Here is a 12,505-nt window from a genome sequence, read left to right as displayed (position 1 = left end):
GAGGATGTTAAATGATAAGGATTATGTTGACTGTTAAAATAATATTGTAAATACTAAATTTACTATATTGTTGCATAGACCCCAAAAAATCTTATATGGATCCTCAGGGGCTATGTGGATCCCAGTTGAGAACCACTGATTTAGAGTGTCTTCTCATTATATAAGATAGTAGAATGTAATTGGAGGGAGATTTGGCTGTTATTACTAGGAAGATTTGAACTCAGTCCTGCAACTTAATGAAGTCCCTGTCAATTATATACAATTCTCAATATCTGTAATCATGAAGTGCACCATCTCATAATACTAAAAGGGTGTCTTAATGTGGTAACTTGATATGCTAGAAATAAGTGTTGCTTGAATCACACACCAAATAAATTGAAAATAGGGAAGGACACATCAATGAATAATGTGGTTCTAAGTGCACTGTTTAAAGAATTAGACAGGCTAGTCATGGCTAGAGTGACTTTGACCATATGTCCATTCAGTCAGAGATGACCAGGGGCAAACAACAACATATTTTATTTGTGCTAACGCTGCATCCTCTGTGTGGTCGTTTGACCTGATAGAAATGGCAATTAAATTTCCTTCAACTCATACATGGCCATCTTAAAAATAGATGGAATGATCACGGTTGGAATGCCTTTTATCATAGATAGGTACAGTCAGGCCCAACCAAGGGCTAAACGACAGCAACAACAACAGCAACAACAACTGCATTCTATCCAAACCAATGCAGGACCTCTGTGCAGTCATTTAATCTACAAGATATAGAAGTTAGATTTCCCTCAGTTTGTATATAACCATCTTAAATAAATAAAGGACAATCACAGGTGGAATGCCTTTTAACATTGATAAGTACAGTCAGGGCCAACCAAGGGCTAAACAATTGCAGCAGCTATGTTCAGTTGAAACCAATGAGGAAACCTCTATATGGTCACTTGATCTGCAAGAAAAACAGCTAAATTTCCCTCAATTTATATGCAACAATCTTAAATAAAGGAAGGACAATCATAGGTGGAATGACTCTTATCATTGATAGGTTCAATCAAAAACACCCTAATAGCTATGTTCTATTCAAGACAATGTGGGAACCTCTGTGTGATTGTTTGGTCTGCAAGAAAAAATAGCCACATTTCCCTCAATTTAGATGCAACAATCTTAAATAAAAGACAATCATAAGTAGAATGCCTCCTATCATTGATAGGTTCAATCAGAGGCACCCTAGGGCCAAACAACACTGATAGCTACGTTCTATTCAGGCCAATGTAGAAGACTCTATGTAGTAGTTTGATCGGCTAGAAATAGCAGCTAAATTTCCCTCAAAATATATGCAACCATTTGAAATAAAGACAGAACAATCACAGGTGGAATGCCTTCTATCATTAATAGGCACAATCAGAGGCATCCTAAGGCTAAAACAACAACAACAACAACAACAACCTATTTCCTGACTCTTCTGCTGGTAGTTTGCCACCCTCTTAACCACTGAGCCAGCTGCATCACAAATGGAGTCTATACCATTTTCTATTTATATACCTAAACTATATTCATAGACATTTATACATATCAATTACACAAATATTAGAGTATTTATAAACAGCTAATTAAAAACATGTCTATATTTAATTAGAATATTTAATTACAATATTTTTATCAACTTCCGTTCTAATGTTCTATAATTTTTATCTACTATAACTATATATACTAATTTATATTACATCTGGAAGTGATTTCTCTATATAAAGAAACTAGTCTTCAAAAGTTTTGGTGATAGAAAGTTTGCCAATTTATTTACTTATAAGTAAATAAGGGGCTTGGAGGCAGAAGCATGGCTGTGTGGTTTGCTTCTCATTCATATGGTTCTGGGTTCAGTCCCACTGTGTGCCACCTTAGGCAAGTGTCTTCTACTATAGCCTTGGGTTGATCAAAGCCTTGGGTTGATTAAAGCCTTGGGTTGATCAAAGCCTTGTGAGTGGATTTGGTAGATGGGAACTGAAAGGAACCTGTCCTATATATATATATATATATATATATATATGTGTGTGTGTGTGTGTGTGTGTCTTTATGTCTGTGTTTTCCCACCACCCCTGCTTGACAACAAGTGTTAGTTTGTTTACATCCCCATAACTAATTGATCTGGCAAAAAAAAAGACCAATAGAATAAGTACAGGCTTTAAGAAATATATGAACAGGGATCAATTCATTTAACTAAAAACTCTTCTAGGTGGTGCCCCAGGATGGCCACAGTCTAATGACTGTAACAAGTAAACAAGTAAAAGATAAAAGCTAAGTCTTAACAGTGGTAGTGAGTTGGCACAGTTGTTAGAGAGTTTGATGGAATGTCACATAGTATTTATTCTGAATCTCAGAAGAGATCAAACCCCACTACAGTTAAATTGCCTTCTATCCTTTTGGAATTGGTGAGAAGTAATCCCAATGTGGGCCAGAACTGTTAGAGTATGAGACAGTATGTTTTGTAGTATTTGTTCTGGTCCTTTACATGACTGGTGTCATGCTGTATTGATCCCAAAATACCAGCCTCTCCTTGGACAATGTTGGTGTCATTGAGAGGGAAAAACTTTCAGGTATGGTCAATGGCCAGTCTTCCAGAAAATAAAAGCAAGCCCAGGCCTACACAAGCATATACCTCCTTAACTATGACTGAAGCAAGCTATTATATCATCATCATCGTTTAACGTCCGCCTTCTATGCTAGTATGGGTAGGATGATTCCACATGAACTGGTCAGGCAGAAGCCTGCACCAGACTTCTGTGACTGGTTTGGCAGGATTTTTACAGCTGGATGCCTTTCCTAACACCAACCACTCAGCAGAGTGAAGTGAGTGCTTTTTACGTGGCACAAGCACAGGTGCAGTCAGTTTTGGCAAGGTTTTTACAGCTGGATGCCCTTCCGAACACCTGCCAGTGTGGACTGCGTGCTTTTAAGTGGCGTTTGCACTGACAGGGTCACCAAGTACTTGCAAGACAAAAAAAAAAAAACTTTCAAGAGGGGAGGGAACATTGGAGGATGATGAAAGGTTATAACCAGACAGAGAGACAGAAACAAGTGTCTTGCTGTAGAAGAAGCACAGGATAACCTGGCTGGGTGGGGTGGGCGGATTGATCATGAATGAAGGCAGAAACAGATGCGCTACTGCAAATTCCATAAAACAGACTGTATTATGATTATAGAATTTTTGAAAGAATTGGTCAAAAGAGGAAGTAAAGTGCTTGTAAAGCTTGCAGGTCCTCTGAGACTGGTGAGATTGAATGAAGTTGGTGTTTGGTTTGGAGTCAAATTCTTGTTAGAAGGATGGCCCAAAACTAATACCTAAACAGATGGCATGCAAGCTTGATAGTAAATTAGATGTTAGTATAGTTGATAGCTAAGACATTTAAAAGCATTAAAATTATAACTTTAATGAGAATAATGATTAGCTAATTGATAAATTCTGGTTAAAAAGACAAGGGAGACAATCCTGGAATTTTCACAAAGCCATGAATCATAACTGAAAATATGCCATCTTTAGAAGTTGTAAATTTCTTTCAGCTTTTTCCTTTTAATTTATGTAATAACTTCCAAACTTCATTAACATATAATGTTACAGATTCAATGTTTCTCTATAAATGCATCTCTGTGTGTATTGTTTTACAACTTATATTGATGTATCAACTGTTACTGTTATAATATTCTTTTGTTTCAGCTAGAGAAAGAGTATCACAGTAGTTATACACGTTACTCTAACATCATGTCAACAAGTGGGAGAGAAGCTGCCAAAATAGATTTTTATAATGCCCACAATGACTATGTCTTACAGTTCAGAGCATCAAACTGTTTAGTAGAAAAAGTTGAAGATGTCTTACCTGCAGTGTTAGAAGTAAGTGCTTCTTTTAATACAATTGTGTTTACATGGTTTCCTTTTCTTCATGGCTTCATGCACCGTTTTCTTTCTTAGCCTGATTTCTACCAAGTCGAAATATCTATGTATTTCGTGCTCAGCTTTTCGCATAAGTTAGCTTTATGTACAAATCTGTATAACTTCTATAGATTAGAAATTTATCAGTTACCCATGGAATAGCAAATTAACTAATTATAGCTCTTGCAAAGATTTCATCATCGTCAGTATCATCATCATCATATCCTCCTCCCCTCCTCCTCCTCCTCCTCCTCCCCTCCTCCTCCTCCTCCTCCTCCCCCTCCTCCTCCCCCTCCTCCTCCCCTCCTCCCCCTCCTCCTCCCCGCCTCCTCCTCCTCCTCCTCCCCTCCTCCTCCTCCCCTCCTCCTCCTCCCCTCCTCCTCCTCCCCTCCTCCTCCTCCCCTCCTCCTCCTCCTCCCCTCCTCCTCCTCCCCTCCTCCTCCCCTCCTCCTCCTCCCCTCCTCCTCCCCTCCTCCTCCTCCCCTCCTCCCCTCCTCCCCCCCTCCTCCCCTCCTCCTCCCCCTCCTCCTCCCCTCCCCCTCCTCCTCCTCCGCCTCCTCCTCCCCATCTCCTCCTACCCCATCATCCTCCCCCTCCCCCATCATACTCCCCTCTTCCCCTCCGCCTCCTCCTCCTCATCATCATCATCATCATCCTCCTCCCCTCCCCTCCCCTTCCCCATCACCCCTCCTCCTCCTCCTCCTCCTCCTCCTCTTCATCATCATCATCATCATCATCATCATCATTGTCATTTTCATTGTCGTCGTCATCATCGTCATCGTCATCGTCGTCATCATCATCATCATCGCCATCATCATCGCCATCATCATCATCATCATCATCATCATCATCATCATCATCATCATCATCATCATCATCGTTTTAATGTTCACTTTTCCGTGCCTGCATGGGTTGGATGAAGCTTATTGAGGAATATTTTCTACGGCTGGATGCCCTTCCCCTTGCCAACCCTTGCTTGTTTCTAAGCATGGTAATATTTCCCCTTGACCAGACATGCTTTCACAGAAAATTAGAAATGAATGACACTGCTTGTCTGACAGTAACACTCATTTACTTCTACCACATGGTGTTATGACAAGAAGCCACAAACATGCACGCACACACATGTATGGAAACTGAAAGAAGCCTATGCTGTATATCATACAGATATCTATATGCATATACATCCAAATCTCATCCTTACACATTACCTCATTAATGATAAGACATATCAAAAGTATATCATTTCCTTTTTAACTCTTTTGCTACCATATTTCTGTTTTATATATATATATATATATGTATATATATATATATATATATATATATATATATATATATATATATATATATATATATATATATATATATATATATATATATATATATATATATATATATATATATATATATATATATATATATATATATATATATATATAGGCAATGGAGTGGCTGTGTGGTATGAAGCTTGCTTACCAACCACATGGTTCTGGGTTCAGTCCCACTGCATGACACCTTGGGCAAGTGTGTTCTACTACAGCCCCAGGCCAACCAAAGCCTTGTGGGTGGATTTGGTAGATGGAAACTGAAAGAAGCCTGTCGTATATATACACGTATATATATATATATATATATCGACTTTAAAGAGAGCTCAAAACTGATCCATTGAAAATACTTTATTATAATAATAATAATAATGAAAATGACATATGAACATTTTGATGCAATATCCACATTGATTCATGCATATTATAAAATATTATAAAATATGGGATATCACATCTCATTGGGGCCTTATTATTATTATTATTATTATTATTATTATTATTATTAGTAGTAGTAGTAGTAGTAGTAGTAGTAGTAGTAGTAGTAGTAGTAGTAGTAGTAGTAGTAGTAGTAATATGCAGACAATAAAAATAGAAAACATTCAAATCCAATTTTCATAGTTGACCCATGAAAACATATATATGTATGTATGTATGTATGTATGTATGTATGTATGTATGTATGTATATATATATATATATATATATATATATATATATATATATAGATATATGTATGTATGTATATATATATATATATATATATATCTTAATATATAAAGCTGAAGTTGTGTGTCTGTGTGAAGCCTTTTTGAAAGTTTATAGAAATCCACATTTTCCACTTTTTCGTAAAAATTTTTACATGAATGGAATTTTCTCGATCTGAACTTTCCAGTGCAGTAGATTTTTTTAATTCCGTTTACTTTGTGTGATTTAAGAGAGATTTGGCTGTCGTTTCTAGCAACTTTTATATTCCTTCCCTTCTCCTTGTACTGGCGTTGTTATAGAGAGTAAGAGTAAAAGAGGGTGAGGGAGAGAGAGAGAGAAAGTGATACATACAAAGTCATAGATTAACTTGATTACATTTTACACTCTTACTTCTTCTTCCTCTCTCTCATTTAATATCTTTCCTCTACGTCTAACATATTTTTCATAACATAGAAACGTAAAAACACACACGACCACACATACGTGATCTGTGACAACAACATACACATAAACACATACACACATCAACATTATAGATATAAGATTTAGTTTCTGTGTTTCTTATATAAACACATGCACACATTGCTATTTTATAACTGTCTTCCGTTCTCTCTTTCTCTCTCTTCATTGCTACCATCTCTATTCTTTTCTCCCCCCTCTCTATCTCTCTCTCTTCCTCTCTCCCTCTTCTCTCTCACAAAACATTCACTACAATATAACTCATGTTCGTCAATGTTTGGTAAATATACCACGATTTTCATTAGGGTGTTAGTGTTAGAGTTTATGTATCACTCTCTCTCTCTCTCTCTCTCTCTCCCCCTCTTTTACTCTTACTCTCTAAATTATATGTTGAGCGCATAATTACTGCACTGGAAAGTTCACATCGAAAAAATTCCATTGATGTAAACATTTTAAAATTCCGTTTACTTTGTGTGATTTAAGGGAGATTTGGCTGTTGTTTCTAGCAACTTTTATATTTCTTCCCTTCTACTTGTACACACAATCATTGACTACAATATAACTCATGTTCATCAATGTTTGGTAAATATACCACGATTTTCACTAGGGTGTTAGGGTTAGGGTTTTAGGGTTAAGGTTAGGGTTTTAGGGTTAGGGTTAGGGTTTTAAGGTTACAGTTAGGGTTTAGGGTTAGTGTTAGGGTTAGGTTTAGGGTTTTAGGGTTAGGGTTGGGTAATCGTGAGGGTGTTAATCTGAAAAATTACAGAAATGTGAAAATTACTGACCCTGCCATCTATTATAACTTTGTTGTTCTGTTTAATACATACATAGATTATGCCTCCAAACAAGAGAGTTTGCTGGGGAAAGAAAGCAACCAGTTTAAAATGACAGCAACAGACTGTAGCAATTCACCACATTCCAGAAGCTACTTTGAACAGAATGCAAAGTGGTGCATCGACATATTCTACCTAATCTGATAGAATACTGGCAAAACTGTGTAGTAACAGATCGCCAGTAATTGCTTCATCAGAAATTGCCATCCTACCTCCTGCTAAAAGAGATTACCCTGCTATATATAATCAGGGCAACGCAAAAAGTTTGTTTTGCACAAGCATTTCTACAGCCAATTAGACGGATGGAATTTACGTACGCTTAATAATGTTACGCAAAACAGTCTTCAGATTTTCCCTATTAATTTTATCGTCTTTTGAATTATGAACATATTTACATCATAAGGGTTTTTTCTTTTTAGTTGATTTTCATCTAGCAAGACTTATCGTAGATGGCGTAATAAGTCACACCCGGACAAGGTCGGGTTATACTGCTAGTATATATATATATATATATATATATATATATATATATATATATATATATATACATATATGTGTGTGTGTGTATATGTATATATATATATGTATGTATGTATGTATGTATGCATTTGTGTGTCAGTGTTGGTCCCCCACCATCACTTGACAACCAATTTTAGTGTGTTTACATCCATGTAGCTTAGCGGTTCAGCAAAAAGAGCCCGATAGTATAAGTACTAAGCATACAAAGAATAAGTTCTGGGGTCAATTTGTTCGACTAAAGGTGGTGCTCCAGCATGGCCACAGTTAAAAGGCTGAAACACGTAAAAGACTATACACACACACACACACACACACACACACACACACACACACATACACACATATGTATATATATATATGAAGTATTTTTGGTATATCTCATGGTACAAATCTAGAGAAATTAGATTCTTACTAAGTGGATTCAATTTTAACCATGTGGTGAAAAAAGCTAAATAAAAAAAATGTAGGTGAGGAAATATTAATTTAGCAATGACGTCATAGATAACATATCCATATTTATAAATTATATATCAGTAATTACTCATACTTGTATGCCTTCAACATGCTTATATATATATATATATGCACACACATGCACATACAGATATATATATATACACATATGCCCCTGCGTGCACACACACACACACACACACACACACACACACACACACACACACACACATGCAGGATGTGGTGAATAAATTGTTGTCTAAATTACACAAAAATGAAAATAACACTGACGTCTCATTTTAACATATATTTGCCAAAATTACATTAAAATATCTTGAAATACTAAAGAGTAAATTTATTAAATAAAATCACCATTGGCTTCAATCACAGCCTCCAGACAACTTCGGAATCTCCTGCAACCCTTCTGAGCAGTCTCCTTGTTTAAATTGGTGAATGCTACCATAATCCTTGCCTTCAGTTCATCTTTGGTGTTACAAGGAGTTTTGTTTGTCTTTTGTTCAATTGCATCCCACACATAATAATCAAGGGGGTTGCAGACTGGGAAGTTAGATGGCCATATGTTAGGGGTGATGTGGTTGCAGAAATTGTCTGTCAGCCATGACTGGGTTCTCCTGTTTGTGTGGCATGGTGCAGAATCCTGTTGCTAGACATAGGGTCTTCCAACAGCCACGCTCTTCACCCTGGGCAGCACTACTTCCTCCAAGCACTTGATGTAGGCCTCCATGCTGATTGTGAGGTCATGTGGGATGATGGATGAAGGCATAACATCACCATCACTAGTGATCACTCCAAACACCATGATGTTGACTGGATGTTTGATTTTTATCACTCTTGCTACATGTTTTAGGAACACGGTAAGTCAACAGTTGTTCTGTATGTTCACCATCTGATCCTGGCAGAAATTTTTCTTGTCTGAGAAAAACTAAAGCATGTTCAGTTGGAGGGGATGCTTGAGTTTGTTCAAACACTTTGTAGCACAGTCTTTCCTCTTGTCTTTAATGGTTTGGGATAAAAATTGGCTCTTTCTCATCTTGCATGAAGAATACCAAATATTTCATGCACTACTTGCCTGATAAGAAACTCAGACTCTCATGTCCCTGGCAATGAACCTGATTGAATTGGAAGGATCGTTGTCAATCATGACCTGGATCTCACCATCAAATTCAGGAGTTCTTTTCTGAACAGAACAATTAGAGTGCGTTTTCTGAGCTGCCATACCTTCGTAATCATCATTAAACTTGTCCAACTCTTTCTGAATCCTCTGCACTGTCCTCAGATTGACACCCAAACACTCTGAAATGTTCGTATTGGAGTTTCTGGAGGGAATGCCAAGCAGTATAGCATGTTGTTTCCAAATTTGTGACAGAGTGAATTGTGTCATGGTGCTGTTTTTCTCACAGACAGTGCCCAACTGACCCTACTATACTGTGTAGTCAACAAAATTAAAAAAAACAATGTACATGCATGAAATTAAAAATATAAAATAGCAATAATTTACCCATTGCACCCTGTACACACACACATATATATATTATATATATATATATATATATATGACGACCTGTTGGAGCAAGTGAGATCGAAACTGAACCAAATTTGATGACTGGCACCCGTGTCAATGGAACGCTAACAGCACCATCTGAGCAGGATCACTGCCAGAGCAGTGGTCTCACTTCTGTGCCAGTGGCACGTAAAAAGCACCATTTGAGCGCGATCGTTTCCAGCTTCGCCTTACTGGCACTTGTGCCGGTGGCATATGAACAAAACATTGGACTGACTCCTGTGCAGGTCGCACATAAAAAAGACCATTTGAGTGTGGCCGTTGCCAGTACCACCGGACTGGCCCTCGTGCTGGTGACACATAAAAAGCACCCACTACACTCTCGGAGTGGTTGGCGTTAAGAAGGGCATCCAGCTGTAGAAAATCTGCCAGATCAGATTGGAGTCTGGTGTAGCCATCCGCTTCACCAATCTCCATTCAAATCGTCCAACCCATGCTAGCATGGAGGACGGACGTTAAATGATGATGATGATATATATATGCATACATATATATATATATATATATATATATATATATATACCATGTGATCAACCAGACTATCAGATGTTGTTATGCATGGCTGGTCACACTGCATTTTGGTTTGCATCATTTTAAGCTTTGAATGATGCCACCTTCCTGGTAGAATAATCTACTTCTGCAGTCTTCATCAGATGCATTCATGCGTAGAAAGTTGCACAATGCAACGACATTGATGATGTCAAGGAAGATGATGAATTGTATGTCTAAATACAGATTGATTTTATTTGCTAATATATGTTGTATATATTATCTGTGTATATAATGTTTTCTATAGATATTGAGTGTTTTATATTTATGAAATCATCATCATCATCATAGTTTAACGTGTGCCTTCCATACTACCATGGGTGGAAAAAAATGGTGAACTTTATTTAATTATACTTGGCAATCTTTGATATGAAATGATATTTTATTTGTAAATAGGATATGTGTAATTGTGTGCATAAAGGAGTTTTTTTATGTGCATAATAATATGGCATTGAGTGCACACATCTACTGTCAGCTATTACATTGCTTTTGTTCAGCACGAGAGGTCAAGGAAATTTTTCTTACAAGTATATATAGCAAGAGTACTGCCATAACTCTTATATATCATCATCATCATCATCATCATCATCATCATTATCATCATTTAACGTTCGTTGTCCATGCTGGCATGGGTGCCATTTGCGTGACACTGGTATCTGCCATGGCTGTGGTTTTGCTCAGCTTGATGGGTCTTCTTCTCAAGCATGACATAATGCCAAAGGTCTCAGTCATTGGCTCCGTGAGGTTCAACACTCAAAAGAAACTCAGCCACTTTGCCTCTATGTGGCCCAATGCTTGAAAGGAACTCAGCCACTTTGCCTGCATGAGGCCTAAGTCCCAATACTCAAAAGGAACAGAACCACTTTGCCTCAGTTTGTACTTGTCAAGATGAATTGGCAGAAAAGAATTAACAGAAAAGTGATAAGAGTGGATGAGCAATTGTAGTCTACAGATGGACATGATAGAAGTAGGGGAGGCAAAAATTGACATAATATTTGGGATGACTATAATGATGATTCTTAATAAATAGTGAGCATAATAGGAATCAGTTTTATACGTATAGAATCAAAAATCAAAAACATCATGGCCACCCATACATACAGGCGTGTTCTGTATGGCCATAACTCTACCTTCTCATCACACACACTCATGCATAATTCTGATGTCTGACAAAACCTACCCACAACCCATCTCCTCAAAATCCCCACCACCTACTTCAGGCCCCTCCACTTCCTCACACCATCACTTGCTATTGCTAAGTGTCTCCCACCACACTCTTATGGAACATCGCCTCTATCTTCTCTGTACTACTTATGCTCCCCACTACCACTGTTCTCAGTGGGTAGGCCCTTGCTCTCTCACTGACTGTCTCTATGTTTCCCTCTAACTCTCTCCCACCTCTCTTTTCCTCCTTGTCCTACTGGGGTAGCCAAGTATCTCCTCAGTCGTAAGACAGCTAACCCTGTTCCCCCTATCATATGCCAACCTCTGCCCTGGTACATGGCCACATCTCTCAAGTGAAATGTTTTTGTCTTGAAAGCTATTTGGTGACCCCAAGGGTGCTGGTGTCATGTAAAAAGCACCTGTGTTGGAACCACAAAAGAAGCACTATGCTGGTACCACATGAAAAGCACCCGTGTTGGCATCACATGAAAAGCAGCTAGTACACTCTGTAAAGAGGTTGGTGTTAGGAAGGGCATCCAACTGTTGAAACCATGCCAAAACAGATAACTGGAGCATGGTGTAGCTCTCCAGTTTGCCAGCTCTTGTCAAACCATCCAACCCCTGACAACATGGAAAACGAACATTGAATGATCAAGATGACTCATTAAATGTTTAACTATTTATTTTACATAGTTTTGAAACCAGTTATTAATGTGTATAATTTAAATAAAATTCCATTCAAGACATTCAGGACACCGTCCAATCATGTTTGGAATATTTACAATCATCTCTGCATTATTTATTAGATCATTTTCCCCAAGGTGAATTGCCTTTACAATAAGAACATGAGTAATTTTCTCTAAGTATATATAGTATATTCAATCTATTTGAAATGAGAATAAATAATGTTAGTTTCCTAATTATGTACTAATTGCATTTAATAAATGCATAAAGTTATACTGAAACTTTATATAATTCTGAAGAACTGTTATAC

General features: G+C 37.6%; 1 protein-coding gene across 21 annotated transcripts in view; it reads left to right on the top strand.

Moving 5' to 3' along the window:
• Window positions 1-12,505, top strand: part of LOC106875793 (uncharacterized) — an 848,542-nt gene that overhangs the window by 242,301 nt on the left and 593,736 nt on the right. For all 21 annotated transcript variants that reach the window (XM_089351827.1, XM_089351822.1, XM_089351821.1 and 18 more), the window contains exon 5: window positions 3,704-3,877. In XM_089351827.1, coding sequence (XP_089207953.1) covers window positions 3,704-3,877 — 174 coding nt within the window. The remainder of the gene's footprint in view (window positions 1-3,703; window positions 3,878-12,505) is intronic.

The sequence above is a fragment of the Octopus bimaculoides genome, chromosome 5, assembly GCF_046866305.1.
Source record: "Octopus bimaculoides isolate indiv1 chromosome 5, ASM4686630v1, whole genome shotgun sequence".
NCBI lineage: Eukaryota > Metazoa > Mollusca > Cephalopoda > Octopoda > Octopodidae > Octopus > Octopus bimaculoides.
This window is presented reverse-complemented; position numbering and strand designations above follow the sequence as displayed.